The following is a 21,941-nucleotide window of genomic DNA, read 5'->3' on the forward strand; positions in this document are numbered from 1 at the left end:
GACTTCCTTGGCGCCAAAAAGTAACGAATTGGCATAGTCTATTCGGGACAGGACCAAAGATCGTACAGCGTGATGACAGGCTTCTTGTGTAATGAACCTGTATGTACATGTATTTCGCTCAAGCAACGTAATTCTGATCATCATTATATAAGGGTCATATTTTTATCGCGTTCAATTATACTTTAGTTAGTTCAGATATAGAAATAAAGCGTGCTTTTATTAACTACAGACTTAAATGATCTGATATTTGAAATTTGCCCACGCACAAACACCCTCTCACCCTACACTACACTGCCCTCACCACATACACACAAACCTACCATTTTCAATAGGCTTGGCATTCCTTTGTAGAAGAAAAACAAATACGTTACGCAGGTAACTTTTTGGTCGGGCGGTCACTAAACAATGATATCTTTTATCATCGCCAACGGAATGATAATTTATATATCAAATTTTGTACGGTATTTTTTCTAATAATTATGTAATTTTTAACGCTTTTCAGGTTATGTCAACATGTTCTTATCGTGGACTTTCTGGACTCCATTAGCCAAACTATCGTTTGGTGCGTACTTGGTACATCCAATAATCATCTACCTGGTTATCTTGACCAAGAAAGCCCTATTGCATTTCACTTACGTGGAAATGGTCAGTATTGTTTTTAAGAGTATAACTATATATGTAAGCCAGCTAATATAGGAAGTAGCATTATAGGTATTATATCATGAATACAGTGATTTTAGCCGTGTGATAGTTTTTATTATATCACTCATACATAAATTCTAGACAGTTCATTGGTTGATTACCATTTATCATTTTTACCATCACCCTCTCCGTGTGATAGTCTTTACCATCATAGTGCTCTGCCGTAGTGCGCCTGCGCCAAGCCGTGCGCTGACTCTTAGACTCCCCAAAAATGTGAAGTATATCACGGCAAAACAGGTGTTATGTTGATGAAAAAATGTATTTCCTACCTTAAATAGTATTTTAGTAATAGAATTTATGCATGAGTGATATAAAACAAATATGAACTGTCTTCAATTCGTGTAATGGTCGAAATATAATCACTCGGTGAAAGATGTATTGTTCCATTCCACTTCCACTCGCCGTTCCGAATCCATCTTTCACCGAGTGCTTATATTTCGACCATCACACTCATAGACAGTTAATATTTGTATACTATCGCATGGCATGAAAAGAAACCATGTAATATCATGATATAAAACAAATATTACATGCCAATATTCGTGTAATAGTAAATATATATCATTTGGTCAAATTTTGACTGATCTATTTTACTGCATGGTTTTTGAATCTTTAAGAATTTTTTTATTTTACTGCCGATATTTCAAGTTATGCACCACTTTCCATAGGGCCTATTTTTATTGAGACACCCTGTACATTATTTGTAGAGGTCACACCTCAATACGCTGGCGAAAATTACGTAATTAATCGGATTAATTACCATAGCAATAGGTGAAAACAATTTTGAACATATCGCGCTGTACTACAAGCAGGTTACACTCATCACCTGTGTATGTCTGCAATCACAGATTGAATACAATACTGGTCTTTTCAAAGATACTAATCTTACAGGTGCAAGAAATTAGCCTGATATGGTTCAATGAAGAGGTACCGCGTAACGTATCAGTGCAGCGCGGTATATTCAAAAATTGTTTTCACCTATTGCTATGGTAGTTAATCCGATTATTACGTAACTTCGCCAGCGTATATGGTGAGAGCACTGTGTATTGTGTATAGGAAAATGAACAGTAACTGCAGTATGATCAATTCAATGTAAATATTTTGATGGATGGCCACAGAATAAAGTAGAAGTGCCTCCAGACAGATTTTTGAGCAATGGGGATTGGGCCATGGGCCTTCATCTGTCCGGTCGAGGGCATGTGGCTGCTTGGAGACTAGGCGGGAACATCTCTTTCGTGTTCGCTATCTGGCACCCCGACTAGCCTGGAGACACTGCTTGTACCTTGTCAATCAGAATTCATAGATTTTTATTCATTAAGGTTATAGCTTTAAACAAATGCATGGGTAAGCCATGCTAACATATTGCAATAAAACATGCATAACACAGACCTCGTGTAATTTGCCGCACATATTTTGTTTTCAACAACATAAGTGAATCATACTGTTCTTTCATAATGCCCAGTCAGATCTTTGTTATTCTCTGAATGCACATGCAGCATGATGCAGTATAAAAATGGAGAGCGGATGACTGCTTGTCGATTCTTGCTTTCATCGAGAGTCGAACCCTGCACCTCATGCACCAGATCCAAATGCGTTTGTAAATTATACCCAGTTTACTAATTTTGATACAAAATAATACTTACTTTTCAGAGCGTACACTTGAGCCGCTTCAAAATCAACAAAAAATCTCGTGACGTCATTATAACATTGCAGTGAAATATTCCCCAAAGGTGTTTCGGTCATTCCATCTAACCGTTCATTTACGACTTTGCCTTCTTTGTATTCCCTGGATTTGACGAGCAACCAATCACGGATATCATTTTGACGTTTCCCATTTATTTCTGCTTGAATACCTTCCAGATTCGTAGGATCTTCGAGCAACTTGTTTATATCGATGGTGAAAATATCAGCTTGGATAACATATTCCCCATTCGCAAAGCCTGGTATACGCTTTCGAGGTATTTCTACTTGGTGACCATGATTTTGGTGCGTGGCGAACACACCTGTGGCTAACATCACCATGAGTAACATTTTAAGAGCCATCGTCGCCGCCATATTGATAAAAAAAAACTAGTTGCGAATGAGAACTAATTGAAAAAAAATCCCCGATGTTATATGTATGTATAATTACTCAGATGTTTGGTTACATTATCTATAGACAATTGCGTAAATTCTATTTTAAGTGATATCTTGTCAATCATGGTTATCAAGGCATCAATTGAACTTAGCCAATAAGATTTACCAATAAGTCTTACACCCTGCGCATTCTTTTGCGTACAGCTATAGAGGGCAAGAGGGTACACCTTGTCATGGTAAAAAAAACTATTTAAAGAAATCAAAGACGTCTTTGATTAAACATTTCAGTATAATGAATGGATGACGTAATTTTAACCAATGATGAAAAAAACATATTTTTGTGATCCATCTTAAAACAAACCTTTTATATCAATTTTACAAATTTAAAGTACATTCAAACCCTTCCATACTCTTTTTTAACTATATTGTTGATGCTATACATGTTCCAAATTAAACACTCCAAAGAGAGAATGTGGTCACATTGTATTGTTGAAATATCTTCTTTTTTTTTTACTCCAAATGATAATTTTATTGGTTGTCTATTTTCCGGGCAACTTGCACAAAACATTTAGGTTAGTCAAACTAAAAAATCACCCACCACTAATTGCAACAAAATCCATTTCGCATGCGTCCATCTCCCAAAAGCTCAGCCAAAAACATATCAACATATCAAAAGTCCCCAAAAATCCAAGTAGTGGAATAGTGCCTAATTTGCATAAATCCAAATTGACCGCTTATGCAGGGGGTCAAATCTTGCTTTCAAAAACCATACCAATGTATTGCTCTCAACATAAGGATACAGAAAGAGTAGTTTGGCCTATTTCCGATGTACATTTCTCGAGTTATAGGGGAAAAGTTCAAATGACAATCGTGTAAAAAAACAGAATTTTGAACAATATTGAGGGCGTCCTCCTCAGCAAATGTTACAATATGGCTTTAAGCCGAAATGACAAGATAACGTGAAAGAAACCACACTGACCATTATGGGTGTTCAACATAGAGTTCTATTGGGGGACTTAATGTTTGAATTATGACATTATGTCAAAATTTCAGTTTTCAGTCAGGCGTAGTTTGGAACATGTGTAAACATAAGAAATGAAACAAAATATCAGGGTTGAAATTTCTTTTCTTAATATTATAAGATCGTATATTATGGCTTTAAGTTGCCTATTTTATGCTGGATGAACCATGCTGGACAACCCCCCCGGGTTGTAATAGGGCTAATAAGGTAGCATTTCATGAATCATGACATAGGCGAAGTTTTGAATCTGTACCTTCTATCGATTTTAGTTTCATAAATTGGTAATTTCTGCGTCATTTGCCGTCGCTGATATCTCAAATTAACGAAAACATCCTTGCTGTCATAATGGTCACTTTGATTTTAGACATCAACAAACACTTTGGTTATAAGATTATGATTCATTAACTGCAGCCTTGTTTATTTTCCTGACTGCAGTAAAGAGTACCCTAGGCCCTACCCCATACGAATAACAAAAATGCGATTAATTAGTCGAAGTAAGTAATTCACACATTGAAGAATTATCATCGTTGAGGGTGTCATACGGAATACTATAATACGTTTCTCAGTTTCGCACATTTGTATCTTGCGAAACGGGCAGACTTGTAGTACCCGTACCCGTACTTGTACCCATACCCGTACTCGAGCCCAAATTTCCGTACCCGTGGCTTCGGACCCGTACCCGTACCCGCACTCATGCCCTATTTTGACTTCGGACCCGTTCAAGTACCCGTACCCGTATTCATGGACTGGGACCCGTACCTGTACCCGTACTCATGGCCTGGGACCCGTACCTGTACTCATGGTCCGGGACCTGTACCCGTACCCATTGGGTACGGGTACCATACAGTACATGGCTACACAAATGCAGGAAAGTGACAATAGAATACTCTCACTTCCCAGATGCATGTTAACTCCACTCATGAATCCCCGCACGAGTCCTCTGATCATAATCAAAACAAATAGATTACATCATGGATGGGGTTTGGATGGGGAGCAACGCATGGATAGAAAGAGCTATAGCAAGTGCCCTTAATTTTATTTTAGCCTGGTCCAGGGCCCTGAAAAGGTAAATCCAGCCCTGGCTACACAAAATGTACATGAATGCTGCAGACATGTAGATCTACAATGACTGATCAATACAGAACAAAACCCAGCTTTTGTTATCATGTTAAAATACCATTATTATAGCTTTTATTAATCATTTTGATATTCATCATCTTCATCAAAATACACTCCACTGCACACATGTAGAGCCGATTTGAGCCATAAAATGTTTGATTCGGAGCCGAGTCCGAGTCCAGCAAAAAGTGGACTTGAGTCCGAGTCCAGACAAATCACTGCTAAATATATGTCAAAATTAGTATTGAAGTCTGGGTGTCCATACATAGACATAGTTTTTCACTTGCATCCCAAAATATGCTACCCTTAGGCTAGATTCACTATGACCACCAATATTTAATTTCTTTTTGTACTTGTTTAATTAATTTGTTTATACCCATACCCATAATAGGACCCATAACATGTTTGATTAACAAACAGTTTCTGCCGACAAAACTAAGACAATGTTATTGAAATCATCACGATGCAAAACAAATAACAGGGAACAAATAATTTTCAGTGTCTTTATTATTAACTTTCTCCTCTACATTCAATTTAGTCTTTTGCACAAGCATTTTTTTCTTTCGTATCACGTGAGTCACGTGACAGTCTCCCGAGCAAAGCTTTCTCTAAACCAACTGTAGGTCCTTCTACCAATAGTGATAAAACGTATGCGCATGCGTAGGATGCAACCATATTTGCGATAAACCAGTAGCTCTGCGGTAAAATGAAATAAAATTCATCGTCAGTTTGTTTGGAAAAAAGAAAAGTTTATTGGCAGTAACCTACCAATTTAATACAATCAAAAACAAAACTTAAAATATTATCAGAAATTAATTCAAGCACAAATTAATTAAATAACTAATACAGGGTGTCCCAGAATGATTTATACCGGGAAAGTTGAAGGGCATTACTATTGGTAGTTTTGTTTTAAATTCTAAAATGTACATATATTTAGCTTTCTTGGGAATTTTAGAATTTAGAAATTGGACGTTTCTAATAGAAGTTACAGGATATTGCGTAAAAATGGTGAATTCCAAGTTTTGACAAAACTACCGTTCAGCTCAAAGTTATTTGGAAAATGTTATGCATTATATTTGTTTGTCCTGTTCTATCTACTAAATAGTCCATACCTATCGATTATTTATGATGTTACGAAGCAATCCTTGTATGAATAAAGGGTTTGTTACGCTTGAGTTTGAAGACAATTATTGAGGTGTGTGAGTTTCATCATTTGAAATGCCAGCAGAGATGGATCGTATAGAGAAGGTAAACCCACAGCTATACGTAACGGAGAAAATTTAAATTTAAAGCGGAGGATCCTTGTGGAAGTTATATCCTTTGTAATAATGACATTTTTTGGGTAAAATTGTGGTAAAAATCACATAAAAATTACGTTATTCACCCTAAATATCTGAATTCATGTTGAAATGTTTCACTTAATCCCATACCAAGAATTATTCAGCGTTGTAAGCTCTACATCTGTGCCAAATTTGGTGTATTTCATATTTTTAAAAAATACATTGCACAGTGCGGCTGGACAATGATGATAAAGGATCCATGTGTTAATGAAGCATGTTGCGCTGTAAATTACACACATACAGTTTTGGTCCATTTTCAGTAATAGCAATATCACGCCAAAACGAATCAAGCTTTTTCCATGAAAGTCACAGAATAGGTAGGAGACATGTGTGTCATTGTATTGCACTAATTAAAATTAGATACACTGTTGACTATATATTTTTGATATTTTGTTCAAACACGGTATAAATCATTCTGGGACACCCTGTACATCTTGACCGGATATTTCACAAATAAAAGCAAAAACATACACTATTCATTCAATTAAAAAAAACTTACTTCTAAACATCGCAAAAATGAAACCATTGTTTTAACTGATAACTTTCCTGTCTTTCTTCAGAAGTTTTTAACAATACAAATTGTTGGGGGGGGGTCCGGCATTCAGTAAAATCAGCCTATCTATGTAATGGTATAATCACGTGATTTTTCTAAAATAATCCATTGTAATTTGAAAGAGGTACGTCTGATCTACAGTATAATTGTTAACTTGAAATGTTGTATTCCGTCGGAAAGAACACCTAGCATCCCATGTTTATTGATGCATTACCAATGAGGTACATTCATTGGATAGTATACAAATATTACATGCCTATGAGTGTGATAGTACAAAATATATCATGAGGTCAAATTTTGACTTTTCAATTTCACGATGCGTAGCCGAGTGAAATAGATCAGTCAAAATTTGACCAAATGATATATATTTACTATTACACGAATATTGGCATGTAATATTTGTTTTATATCATGATATCACATGGTTTCTTTTCATGCCATGTGATAGTATACAAATATTAACTGTCTATGAGTGTAATGGTCGAAATATAATCACAAGGTGAAAGATGGATTGTTCCATTCCACGAGCCGGAACGGCGAGTGGAATGGAACAATACATCTTTCACCGAGTGATTATATTTCGACCATTACACGAATTTAAGACAGTTAATATTTGTTTTATATCACTCATACATAAATTCTATTACTCAAAAATACTATTTAAGATAGGGAATACATTTTTTCATCCACATAATACTATTTTTTGCCGTGACATAATTCACAATTTGCTGTCCACCCCATAACTAAATCGGCGAGTCTACGAGTCAGCGCACGGCTTGGCGCAGGCGCACTACGGCAGAGCACTATGATGGTAAAGACTATCACACGGAGAGGGTGATGGTAAAAATGATAAATGGTAATCAACCAATGAACTGTCTAGAATTTATGTATGAGTGATATAATAAAGACTATCACACGGAGAGGGTGATGGTAAAAATGATAAATGGTAATCAACCAATGAACTGTCTAGAATTTATGTATGAGTGATATAATAAAAACTATCACACGGCTAAAATCACTGTATTATGATATAATACCTATAATGGTACTTCCTATATTGACTGGCTTACATAGTTATACTGAATCTCTTAAAAACAATACTGACCATTTCCACGTAAGTGAAATGCAATAGGGCTTTCTTCGTCAAGATAACCAGGTAGATGATTATTGGGTGTACCAAGTACGCACCAAACGATAGTTTGGCTAATGGAGTCCACAAAGTCCACGATAAGAACATGTTGACATAACCTGAAAAGCGTTAAAATTACATATTATTAGAAAACATACCGTACAAAATTTGATATATAAATTATCATTCCGTTGGCGATGAAAAAAGATATCATGGTTTAGTGACCGCCCGACCAGAAAGTTACCTGCGTAACGTATTAATTTTGTTTTTCCTCTACAAAGGAATGCCAAGCCTAATTTTGAAAAATGTAGGTTTGTGTGTATGTTGTGAGGGCAGTGTATTGTGAGAGGGTGTTTGTGCGTGGGCAATTTTCAAATATTTGACCATTTAAGTCTGTAGTTAATAAAAGCACGCTTTATTTCTATATCTGAACTAAAAAAGTATAATTGAACACGATAAAAATATGACCCTTATAAATGATGATCAGAATTACGTTGCTTGAGCGAAATACGTACATGCTTGGAGATACTTAATAAATATTTTAACAGTGGCGTAACTAGGGGACAGGGTGGCAACATGCCCCTGGCGCAATTGTTTCAAGAATTGGGGGCGTCTAAGATATTCTCGGGTGGGGGTAGGGACGCCAATTTTGTTTCTTGCCCCGGGCGCTACCAACCCTAGTTACGCCACTGTATTTTAACAAGTTTATTCCCACTCTATACGGAATGTTATAATTTTATCATCAACGTACCACCGTTGCCTGTTACACACGCAAACATAACCCACGATACGGCAACAGCAAAAGTAAATCTACTTAGACAGTTGTAAGCGATAGAAAGCCACTGCTGCGTATCTGGTCCGGTAGCTTGAAGTCCATAGATTATGGTACATGCTAAAGCCGCTGATACAGTCCAGCCCAAGATGTTAACAAACTGGGGAAACACAAGTAACATTCAAATGAATTTTTAACCTTGTTAAACAACTTAAAAAAATAACAATTGTATCAAAATTACGGAGTTACTACAAATGTGCCGAATTTGGAGCGCCGAGGTTAATAAAAAGATCATTTCGTAAATATTGGTCCATTATGTTGCTTTAAAGGTTATATGTGCATGTAATGCAATGTCAGAATGTCTTACAAAGTAAACATTTTGATTCAAAATAATAAAACAAACAATAAAGACAATTTAAGAATATTTTTTGGAACGTGCAATTTCAGTCAAAAATGTACGTTTATTAGGACTTGTAACTTATATTTTGGAGGTACAGATATTAAAATTGAATAGCAAGAATGCAATTTTGGGATGTTTATAACATGCCTATAATCTGGTACAGAAATCGGCCTGAAGCAAATCTATGAAATCAATGTTCCAAAAAAATGGCAAATACCAAAATCGATGACCCAATTCATACAGTAAGAAGCTGATTAAGAATATAAAATTAGCAATGGAAAAATTTGTAAATTATCCCCTTATACATGTTATACATTATACATTATAACTTTCATGTTTCCAATGATTATTTCTAGGCCAAATTTGATACTTAATATTCTCAAACCCATGATTACCCATCAAATTTTAGGGCACATCTTGACAAATGAGTGACCCCCCCCCCCCCCCAATAAGGTCTAATTTGAGTGATAGGCTGGTGCAGTGTTGAACAGAGTGAGGTCTGAGCAACCTCTACCTCGAATAGCTCATCAGCATCATCCTTCGGCTGCGGAGTTTCCTCCAGCTACATCGGTCTTGAGCCATTGCTGATAGTTGACCTTGACTCAGCATGCTGTTCATATCCATGATATCCCCCAAAAGACACTGGATGTATTTCCAGAACAAGGTTCGTTGCCGTCCGGGTTTCCTCTTGCCATGAGTTGGGACATACAATGCATACTCTTTTACTGGCTCATCGTCAGGCAAGCGGAGAATATGCCCTACAAATTTGTTTCAATTTGTTTCAGTTGAAGAATCCTGGTTTTCTCAACCAGTGGCGTTGTCTCTGTCAGATTGTAGATGGTCGTATTTGGTACTCTGTCTACTCTCTTGATGTTCAGCATAATACGGTAGCAGGATGTGCCAAATAAGTTGATTTTATTTTCCATATCCTTAGAGATAACCCACCGTATAGTAAAACTGTGACGCAGGTTGCGTGAAACAGTTTAAAATTGGTGGAAATTGGGATGGAAGGACTTTTCCACAGTTGCTCTAATTTCCAGAAGGTTGTCTAAGCAAGAGCTTCCCGTCTCTTCAGGTCACTAGCACTGGACCCAATCATAGAGCCTAGGTATCTGAAGTCGGTTATGTGCTTAATGGTGCTTCCGTACACTTGGAGAGGAGGCTGGGGTTGACAGTTGATGGTCATATACTCTGTTTTGGGTGCGCTGATTATAAGTCCAAGGTCTGCTGCGGCATTAGCGGTCCTGGAGAGCTGAGACTGGGCCCGTGGGGTGGAAGACTCACGGAGAGCGATATCATCGGCAAAGTCATGGTCATTTAGCAATTTGGCCGGGTATCTTCTTGATCGACGAGGACAGGTCACAACTCCAGAAGCCTTTCCCAAAAGGTACCGTAGTCAACAAGGATAATAAAGAGAAAGGAAACAAATACATCGCCTTGCAGGAATCCAGTTGCTACATCGAAGGGTTCAGATATGCCTCCGTCAACCATAACTGCACTGCTGGAGTTACTGTAAAGTATCTTTATGGCACTGACCAAAGTACTTGGAATGCCGTTGTGACGCAATATTGAGAACATTACTGTTCTGTTGATGGAATCGAAGGCCTTCTTGAAGTCAATGAAGATTACTGTCAAGGGGAGCTGGTATTCCTTAAAGCCTTCCATAATTCTTCTCAGCCGCATCCTGGTCTGAAACCAGCCTGGTTGCTTCTCAGCAAGGGGTCTACATGAGGTCGGATTCGGTTTAAAAGGATGTTGTTGAAGACTTTAGCAGCTATGGACATGAGTGATATGCCTCTGTGTAGAAAAGTCACCTTTCTTTGGCAATGGTATAATAACATTGGTAATACATTGGCGTGGTGGAGATAGTGTAGTGTAAACATTTGAACAGAAAGCATGAATGACATCAACCATTTGATCAACACCTCCATGAAGGGCCTCGGCTGTAATGGCACAATCTAAAGCTGATGCTTTGTTGGCTTTCATGGCGGCAATTGTCTTAACGGTCTCTTTACGAGTAGCGGGGTCAGCACAGATGGGGAGATCTTCTGACTATGACTTTTAAATAAGACGCCCGTCTTCTTCTTTACACCATGATCATTTCTTTTCTTTTCAGGTATATTAAACGGAACTTATTTTAGGTTGTTATTCAAAAGGGGTGGATTAACTTATTAAAGAGATTTATCAAGATTGCACAAATCAGATTTGAAAGATTTCATAATAACATTCCAAGAAAAACTCACTCGGGTGGCTTAAATTTTCAAAACCTAATCTAATCTTTACCATGTTCAGCCTATAGGGTTTGCCATTCATCCTGTATGTAATATACCCCAGCATCATACCAACAAGATACGTCTGAATACGGACATACGGTTTGCCGTAAATGAAGTCATCGATTTGCTCAATTCCGGGAGTAGTAGTTGTACGATTGTTGTAATACCTGGTAAGTAAGCAAACAAGTAAGTAAGTAAGTTAGTAAGTGAGTGAGTGAGTGAGTGAGTGAGTGAGTGAGTGAGTGAGTGAGTGAGTGAGTGAGTGAGTGAGTGAGTGAGTGAGTGAGTGAGTGAGTGAGTGAGTGAGTGAGTGAGTGAGTGAGTGAGTGAGTGAGTGAGTGAGTGAGTGAGTGAGTGAGTGAGTGAGTGAGTATATGGTGGGAAGAAGGAAGGCCAACTATATTAACTAGAATATAATAAATTATCAATTTCTAAAATAAAATCATAATTATAATTTATGATAATTATAAATGATTATAAAAATATTGGGTTTTTTTCTAAACAAATTAAAAATTTCAAATAACACCACGAACGGAAACACGAAATGTGGTTGGAAAAAAATCTGTATTAAACGTCTTACGGGGTGTCACCTCCATAAGCTGGAAGTCCCCAATACCAGCATATGTAAGCCGTAGAACCAAATGATACGCCACACAACAAGGCAAGTAAACTAACTCCCCATTTCCTGGATCTAAATGTGAAAAGAAAACAAACACTATATCCAGTTTACATAGCACGACAGGTGGAAAATCATGCTTTAATACTCAAACTTTGGGTTCCATAATGAGATGTGAGCAACGGCTCAATGAAATACCGTAAAATATCATCTAGTAACACCCCTGCTTAAAACCAGGGTCAGAGGGTGTGTTATTTTTTACTTAGCAACTGGAGAAATTGCGTCGGCACTGCCATTTAAAAACATACATCAAGAAACGTACATTTGACTTAGGGATGAAATCAAAACTCGACCGGCCGTTGACTGGCGGTTCCGTCCGGTTGCCATTGTTTAGAACAGCGCTCCGCAAATAGCGGCTCGCGTGCCGTGGCTTCCCGGGTGGCGCGCGGCGCCGTTTAGATTTAAAAAAAATACTAACAAAAAAACAAATTTAAAAAAAAAATAAAATAAAAATATAATCAAACCCTTGATCAAACTTCATCTAGCAGGAATATCTCCAATATTCTACATTTCAACATTAGATCTATTTCAGTCATTTTGAATTGTGAATTGTAAATGTTAGAATAGCTGAAATTACGACACCGCCGCTGCGGGCTGCCATCTTGTTTGTTTACATGGGGAATTCCCCGTTGTGAGTTTGTTTACATGTAACCCAAGTTCCCAAGTAGCTTAGTAGGTACATGTACCACTTTCCTATATCTGCGATCTCCGTGTACAATGTATATACTTTAATATATGGTCGTAGAGATTAAAGTAAGAAACAGTGCAAAATATATATATACCAAGAGGTATAGATAAACACGACGTTTCGGGTTGGACCCTTTGACAAGTGTGAGGCCAACCAGAGAAAAACTTACACTACAATGCATCACAAACTAAAGTACAATTAAACAACAACGTATAACGTACGTTTATTTCATGTACACTGAAGTACGTCATCTATCGCCCGAGGTAATCGACACTTAAAAAATATATATAAAACCCGCGAAAATGCACAATTTAAATAGTATTTCAAAATGTTCATTCAATGTTCACAAATGCAATATTCTTGATCAGTGCAAAATTCTTTGATGAGTGGTTTCACCTCCGTCCTTTTGTACATAGCCACATCGTTTCCATTTTGCGAGGGCGCACTCACTTTATGTCGTCATAGGGACATTATATGGGGAATGTGCGTAGATATACATTGGTACCCAATATAACAGTATATGGCCCTAACAATAGAAAATAAGGGGGTGCCTAACAACCCCTCTCGTAATCCGTGTTCCAAAATATGGTTCAGTAGGACGAGAATTGATTTTGAGAGGATATCCTATTCTTTTGAATACAAGCCGAAAATATAATTTTATTACATTCAGAATAAAACCATATAAGGCGGCCGCTACTTACTTGTACAAGCAATAGATAATTAAAGGACTGATGATATAAAACTGCATGTCGTTTGAAAGGTACCAATTCCATGTCATGCACTGCAAAAGAAAATAGACAATTCTTTGTGACTAGAACAGAACTGAACTTGAGGTCAATGGAAATTGATTCACCGTTTCTTATTAGACGTTATGTGATGAGGTCAGATTTCATTTTTCATTAGTCAGCATCATTTAATTATTTATTATCAATTCCTTTAAAGATGTACACTACTGACATCGGTTTTATAAGTATTTTACTCATTTTACTAATTTTTATGAGTATTTTTTGATTACAATATCATAATTATACTTCTTCTTTGATAGCTGAACATTTTGTAGCAGACCTTTTGACATGCGTCTACTATGGTATCATTATTATTAACATCATAAATGATTGAACAAATTTTTATCTTTCCCCAGAGTAGGCCAGTGAATTGCATTCTGAATACGAAGAATGTCATTCTGATATCAAATAATTTTGATTTTTGAAATTCGCAATTTAATACACATTTTATGGCAAATCATTAAAATTGATATTTTTGATATTTAACAGTACTTGAAGTAAACTTTATAAATCTGATGATTTATACTTAAAGTGTATGTAGGTGGGATGAAAAGCCGACGATCAATTGAAAATTTTGACCTTTCGTATTGAAGATATGGATTTTTTTTCCCAAAACACCAAACAAAAATTAGGTCTTTTTATGAAAAAATCCATATCTTCAATATGAAAGGTCAAAATTTTCAATTGACCGTCGGCTTTTCCTCCTGCTACATACACTTTAAGAATATATCATTAGATTTATATAATTTACTTCGAGGACTGTTATATATCAAAATTTGAAAAATATCAAATTTTTATAATTTGTCATAAAATTTGTATTATATTGTGATTTTCAAAATATGAAAATTATTTGATATCAGAAAGACATGCTTCGTATTCAGAATGCAATTCGATAGGTCTGAGGTGCTCTCATGTCCCACAAAAAATACTGTCGAAACGCAATAAACGCTCATTTTAGATCCCTTAACCCAGAGAACTAAGTAGAATAATTTTCATATCATAAATGATTTATTTATTTCTGGTATCATGAAATTTCTAGTCACTAGTAAAAATTTTACTAGGTATTGTAACGTTTGAAAACGAGTTGGAGATCCTTACTCTAATGCCGCACCCACCCTAGACCAGGCTCACGGCACTCTCTGTACAAAATACCGTGTCTCAAAATGACCGGTCAGTAAATCGCACACCGGTCAGGACATGCGTTAAATGTACAATGAGAAGCGACAGGTCTCTAAAGAAATAGTCTGAAAACTACCCCCCAATTTTTATTTCAGCGATGAAGTTTTGGCGCAAAATTATACAACAATTTGAAAATTGAGGAATATTTTAGGGTTAAAGTAAATTACACTTTTTTTCGTGGTAAAATAGAAAATAAATGATATACAGATACAAGTTTAATATTCAAATAAATGCGGCTCAAACTTGTTGAATTGGGCAGAAGGCAGAAACATAATTATATTGGCTAGAGGTAAGAAAGTATTTTCAATATCAATGTCATCTACTTTATTTACCGCATGCATGGCTCATTAGCATATAAGGTCAAGCTCTAGCACTGTCCAGCTCTTACACAAGGTCCAGGTCTAACACTGTTCTGCTCTTACACAAGAACAGCTTTTACACATAAAAATAAATGTGATGCGATCAAGCAAAATCAGTCGGAACTCGGAAATATTAAATTTTCAGTTTCTTATAGAATAGTAAATAACATTTACAAAGCTGGATTTTGCAGAACCCCATTAAAATTGAACAACCACAAAGATATGAGCAATTAAAGAGTTTCCAAAACAAGAGGAAACAAAAGGAAATATTTCCTTTGTTTGGCTGTATCTCAAAATCAATATTTCCGAGTTCCGACTGATTTTGCTTGATCACATTAATGTTGTCATTTATACGGCGCCTTTCAAGTGCATCAAAGCACTTTACACTTATTCCGCTGTTAGTTGCCATACAATGCCTAGACATACCCATACCTTTGTGAGGCGCTCAATGGACAATATTCTTAACAGCTCATCCCCATTTCATCCTTCGAGTGTATAACACGATGGTACCTCCGTGGCTCGAACTCGCAACGCTCCGATGTAGAGCCCGTACCGCTACGTCACCGTGCCCCTCTCATAATTTAGTACTATTAACCTAGATCTATAATTATACAACTTACATGATCACCCAGATTTCCTGGGAATGGATAGAGATTGCTGATATACAGAAGATTTGTCCACCAGTATTTTTGACACGCATCACTTGTATATTTTAAAAAAGCGTCTTTTCCTGTTCCATTGCCGAGATACGGAGTCAACGTAGCCCATATTGCCAGGCATACCATATACAAGGGCGTTATGCGCCAGAATCGATGGAAATAGAACTGAAACCAGTTAATACGTCCAGACGTCTTCCTTAGTTCTTTAAGCGTCAGATATGTCACCAGAAAACCACTGAAATGTCACAACACTAAATCTGTCAATATTTGATGAAATTTTTGTCGTTTTTGCCTCGCACCTCTATGCTAGTTAATAATCAAGTAACTATTGTATTATGAAATATCTGTAACTTTTTGTTTTTGTTTTTTGGTTTGTCAGTTTGAGGACTAAGGTGGACCCCGCTCCACAACATATGGACTGCGAACGACCACTACCAATCGCCCAGCCCCCCCCCTGCACCCCCACCACACCCCCCCCCCCACACACACACACACACACACACACACACCCGGTGACATCATAATAACGTAATTTTTGAATTCCTTCGTTTGTTTCTGTTTTTTGTTTTTGTTTTTGTTTTTATTTTGCAAGTGATAGATAGCGTACCGGGGTATCTGGTAAAAAAGCACATGCACAACGTGTTAGCCCTACTAGTATAGGGCCTTTTGACTGTGGTGATCCAAAACTTTGCTATATCATAAAACCTGGCTATATCTAGAGAACTGTTAAACCCCTGACTGCTAATTCCCCAGTTTCGGGTGGAGCGGTTAGTGGGTTTTAGCGGTTAGAGAGAGAGAGAGGGGGGAAGAAAAGAGCAGGAGACACGCAGACATTCACATACGTCATGTACGAACCTCAATACGAAGAAAGTATCCACAGAGAAGGTGCCATTGAGTACCGGAAAAAGTGCCGTCTTATCGAACTGATCAACAATATATACCGGATTATCTGAAAAAAGGGGTTAAAAAATGTGCGCACACACAAAAACTAGAAACTTAATCAATTGAACTTCAACTCAGCACAAACATGTCTAATTTTAATTAAGAATAGGTCACATGCAAATTGTAAGTGCCGCTTTCAGTTTTGATATGAAAGCATAATGTCATCTACCCATTCATCCAGTCACGTCCAATTTTACCGTGTCACGACACATGTTGCGATTTCACAATGTGTACACAGATTTACCTCACAATCATGAAAATTCTAAGAGAACAAAAACTTGAACCAAAATTTTTTTTTAAAGCATTGATCCACGGCCAAGAGCCCATCAACTAAAGCCAAACACAGCCAAATTAAAACTAGTCTCCACTAGTTCCATCCCCATTTTCTGATGAGTTTATGGCAAACTAATTCATATAATAATTTTCTATACTCTTTCCTTCGAAGGTTGATACCAAATTTGATATCAAAAGTTTAATCATCGTGAGCATAGGAACCATTGTTTTGAAATTCGTCCAATTTTAAAAATGACATAGGGAATTGTATCACGTAGCGGAGCTAGCGTGAGTGCCAAGAATTACGTCGCCTGAATAGGCCGGCAGGTTCAAGGTTTACCCATGCATGTCAAATTGCAAATCAAATACCCCGCCACATAATAAGCTGATACCATGCATTGGCTTTTGTCATTTTTAAAATTGCCAAACAACGGCTCCTATCCCAGCAAACACAAAAACGTTTTTAAAACGTTTTAAATAAGTTATATTTTGGCTTTTGGTTTAGGTAAAAACGTTTTAATAACATTAAAATGTCGGGTTATATAAAGGTCATGAAAACGTTTTAAAACGTTTTGTATGTAAACACACTACAGCAATATTTCTAAAATGTTTTCAAAAATGTTATTGTAAACTATTTTTGCAAACATTTTTGCCAAATATTTTGCCAACACGTAAATAATATTATGTTAAAATATTTGCTCCCAGCAAACACAGAAATGTTCTTAAAATGTTTTCTTCCAAACGTTTTAATAACATTTAAATGTCGGGTTATATAAAGGTCATAAAAACGTTTTTAAAACGTTATTGCAAATATTTTGGGCAAACATTTTTCGCAAAATATTTTTTTCAACCCCAAAATAACATTCTGTTTAGAATGTTTTGTATCATGTTTTCAAAAATGTTTTTGGAATGTTATTAAAACGTTTTTATACCCTTTATATAACCCGACATTTAAACGTTTTCTGTAAAACATTTTGTGTTTGTTGGGCAGTAGATTATCAAACAATGTTTTTCAATGTTATGAAAACGTTTTATACCCTTAATATACCCTTTATATAACCCGACATTTAAACGTTTTCTGACAACATTTTATAACCTTTTCCGAATGACGTCGAAAACGTTTTGTGTTTGCTGGGATGCTAACGATGATTAAACTTTTGATATCAAATTTGGTATCAACCTTCGAAGGAAAATGTGTAGAAAGTTATTATATAAATTGTGTTGCCATAAACTCATCAGACTCTGATTAAATGGGGATGGAACTAGTGGAGACTTTTTAATGTGGCTGTGTTTATATATAATAATCAAAACCACTCGATATAGGCCTACATGTACTTAATTTCTTACCATAACGTAGTCCATACGGAAAATACATGGAATGACCCAGTATCACCCACCACATACTAAGCACTCTGATACCATTTAGAGAACCTAACATCGAAGATGGCGATCCCGTGGAGAATATCTTTTCGGTGTTGTGAAAGATGGAGAATGACATTAAAAGTCGGTCCGTGATAGCTGTGAGAATTAAATAATGAAACATTAACTTGAAAGTAATAAAGAGTGCGTACAAAATCATTCTCATAAAATAAAGTCACGCTTTACATAGTTACAAAGGGGCTGTGCAATAATTATGAGCCCTGGGGGAGGGTAAAATTGGGGGGTAAGAAATTTTTGGCGAGGAAAGGGGGGGAAAGCAATTTTTGGCCAGCCGAGAGGAGGGGGGCAAGCGATTTTTGGCACACGTTCATGAGGCGCCTTTTAAATAAAACGCTCTAAAAAGGCTTAGGAAAACAGTACGGAAACGCTTTAATATGCAAATTTTCCTGCTCGCTGCGCTCGCAACATATATCTAGACCATTTAAGGTTTGAAAATTGGGATCCCAAAAATTTGGCATGTGTAAAGGGGGTGGCAAAGATTTTTTGGCGGGCCGAGAGGGGGGCTCATAATTATTGCACAGCCCCTAAAGGAACAATCGGTAATTCCATTAACCAGAAAGAGGACCATACCACTCTAAATCAAAATTGTCATTTTGGTATTTTTAGAATACTGTGTATTAATAAGGCCATGTAGTGTTGATGTGAAATAAGTTATCTTATACGGGAAAAATCGATACGTATTATGAATGAGGATAAAATCAAGGACGACGAAAGCTTTGAAAAACTTACACCCGTTTGATGAAAGTTCTGGTGTTTTTTTTAATTCTCATACGCTTCTATTCTTGCGCATGGGAGGATGTCGAATTCGCATACTACGGCTGACAAATAGCCATAAGCAATAATTATAAAACTATAGTTTTATGATAAACCACATATGCTAACTATCGCGTTTTTAAGGTACATGGAAGTAGTGGTCCTTAATCTACCAAAATATTTGGGGTTTTTGGCAACCATAAAATTTTAGAAGCACTGAAATACAATTAATTTTAAGCAGCATGTTAACCTTTTAAATCAGAACATGCCAGCCTCATGAAGAACATGGTCGCTAAGGACACCACATTGTCTCCAGTAGCCATACACTTTTAACCGGAACTCATCACCATTGCACCTTTCGCACAGTGATTTGGTGTAATGCGCCCATAAGCTGTTATGGCAGCGCGGAGGTGGTCACGTGTGAATTTATAAAAGCGCATTTATAGATATAACCGAAGTACACTCTTGGTTTAAAGTATATAAAAGTACACATATTCAGAATGGCAAAGACTTAATGCATTCATTTGTCAGCTTAAATTTGGGCAAAACTGCTCATTTTTCGAAAAAAATCCCCAAAATCAGTTAATAAATAAAAAAAATTATTTTCATTAATTTTTAAAAACTAGGTGTAAATATATTTTTCTATTTATTTCTTCTTTTTTTTTTCTTTTTTTTTTTTTTTTTTTTTTCTTCTTCTTTCTAATTTTGATCAACTTTGCAAAAATAATATATAAAGGATTTTTTGTTTTTGTTATGGTGTCCGAAAAACATTTGGGCCAACAAAATTTGACCTCACAGATGAATTCATCAAGTCTTTGCCATTCTAAATTATGTAACTTTTATATACTTTAGACAAACAATTAATTAGCATTTATGAGGCCCAAATATATCCATAATTCCAGGGTTAAGACCACCCTTACCCGCTAGTTGAAGCCATTCTGGTAGTGCTTATCAAGGTAGTATCCAATTCCAATGTTAATACAAAATCAAAATTATAAAATAATATTTTTCTGCATGCATTAAAGTCATAACGATGTGATGCTCTACGTCCATCGATATGTGGAAGAGAGTGGCCTAATAGTTAGGGCACTTGCCGTTGACGCATGAAGTCCCGGGTTTAACTCCCGGTGGTGGAGATATGCTGGGGCATTGCCTTGGAAAAAGACTAAATTTAATTGGCAACATCTGTAGATTAAAATCGGACATCCCGTGGTTTCTTCCCATTGTGTATTTGGAATTGGATAAATGAGCCTTGAGAGTACTCCGTCCTCCGGAGGGGACGTTAAGTCGTCGGTCTCGTGTACAGAGAGCCATGTCTTTACATGTATCTCGCAGTCAGTTTCGAAAAGAGTAGGGTGAAAATCCCTGACTGACCCATACCGTTCTGGTGCTGTTTGGATATTAACGATCTAAGTAGACATGAAAGTACGCCGTTATCCTTGCCTGAGCCTTCCAATTAGCGGAGGAATTAAACTGATTCTGATATCCACCATAAACAGCAGACACTAGGTAAAAAGTGATTATACAAATCAAAATATGTATGTATGTGGATGTGGGTATGTGAGGGTGTAGGTAGGTAGGTAGGTAGGTAGGTAGGTAGGTAGGTAGGTAGGTAGGTAGGTAGGTAGGTAGGTAGGTAGGTAGGTGGGTAGGTAGGTAGGTGGGTGGGTGGGTAGGTGGGTGGGTGGGTAGGTGGTAGGTAGGTGGGTAGGTGGGTGGTGGGTGGGGTGTGTGTGGAGGTGGGGGTGAACGTACATGACAGATGCTCACCTAGTTTAAGACCATCTAAATTCCTGCTTCCGTAGCTTTCTTCTTCAATCACCAGTTGGGTAGTTCCATTAGACTTAGATTCCACCGCAGATATCGCCTTCTTTTTCTCATCGTCATATGTTCTAGGCTCCTTATACTCAGGGGGATTGCGAATATCACTTTCTCCGGCACTTGTAGAAAATGTGCTCTCGTATTCTGTCTCCTCACCTTTGCGGTTCTCATCATGTACAACTTGTTCATAAACGTTCTCTTGGGTTTTACGGTTTGACTTTCCATGTTTAAGTTCTTCTAAAATGGAAGTCACGTAGTCATGAGAGGTCACGTGGTAGACAGTTCCGGTTAGAACAATAAGTGCAAAGAAGGACAAGATACATCTATAAGGCAATAAATAATAATCAATTATCATGACATAAAAAAAAACCTCAAACGGGTATGCGAAAACAATAATCATGTATAGCCGACATACGAAACATGAAATCACATTGACTTACAAAGTTGCAATGGCACCGCCACTCCATGGAATGTCCTCGAAACAGTCGTAGGAAATATTGTCGGCGCCTCTTATTGGTCCAAGGTCTGTATAAACATGCAGGATGAACAGATCACAAGTAAGTGTTTACTTATTATTGACCAAATAATTAGATATTATCCTTGCCCGTGATTTGAACCCAGGACCTGTAAGTAATCTAAACTAGCGCTCTTACCAAATTAGCTATTATGCATATCAAGAATGATGATTGATCCAAGCGTATTGTAGACGTCCAAGACTATAACTTTATGACTTTATGAAGAAAAACATTAGTTCTTGCGTATTAGTACCTGAAAATGTGGTGATGATAATTAATAATTCGGCTACTTAATATCACTAGAGGCGGGCTAGAGGTTTAAAATGCCCAGGGTGAATTAGTACTTTACAGTAACTTGCTAATGCATCGAGTTGGCCAAATAATGAAAAACTATAATTGATAATAAATAAATACAAGACCAACAGGTTACATTGCCAGCATTTATAACCCACTTTACATAATGCAT

General features: G+C 36.9%; 1 protein-coding gene across 1 annotated transcript; it reads right to left on the minus strand.

The window, feature by feature from the left end:
* Window positions 1-5,452: 5,452 nt before the first annotated feature.
* On the minus strand, window positions 5,453-21,941 carry LOC140150111 (nose resistant to fluoxetine protein 6-like). The gene is made up of 11 exons (XM_072172115.1): window positions 21,928-21,941; window positions 20,910-21,283; window positions 18,294-18,464; window positions 16,587-16,680; window positions 15,693-15,966; window positions 13,451-13,530; window positions 11,966-12,076; window positions 11,396-11,552; window positions 8,692-8,872; window positions 7,917-8,059; window positions 5,453-5,614 (listed from the first exon to the last, which is right to left on the minus strand). The coding sequence occupies exons 1-11, from the start codon at window positions 21,939-21,941 to the stop codon at window positions 5,453-5,455; spliced, it is 1,761 nt and encodes a 586-aa protein (XP_072028216.1).

Source organism: Amphiura filiformis, chromosome 4, assembly GCF_039555335.1.
Source record: "Amphiura filiformis chromosome 4, Afil_fr2py, whole genome shotgun sequence".
NCBI classification, from domain to species: domain Eukaryota; kingdom Metazoa; phylum Echinodermata; class Ophiuroidea; order Amphilepidida; family Amphiuridae; genus Amphiura; species Amphiura filiformis.

Bases quoted from the DNA above. Each gene is read 5' to 3' on its own strand.
- LOC140150111 (XM_072172115.1), bottom strand. The intron at 18,465-20,909 runs GTGAGCATCTGT...TAATTCTCACAG, and splicing joins TTTAGATGGTCTTAAACTAG to CTATCACGGACCGACTTTTA. The intron at 8,060-8,691 runs GTACGTTGATGA...AACGCTTTTCAG, and splicing joins GTGTGTAACAGGCAACGGTG to GTTATGTCAACATGTTCTTA.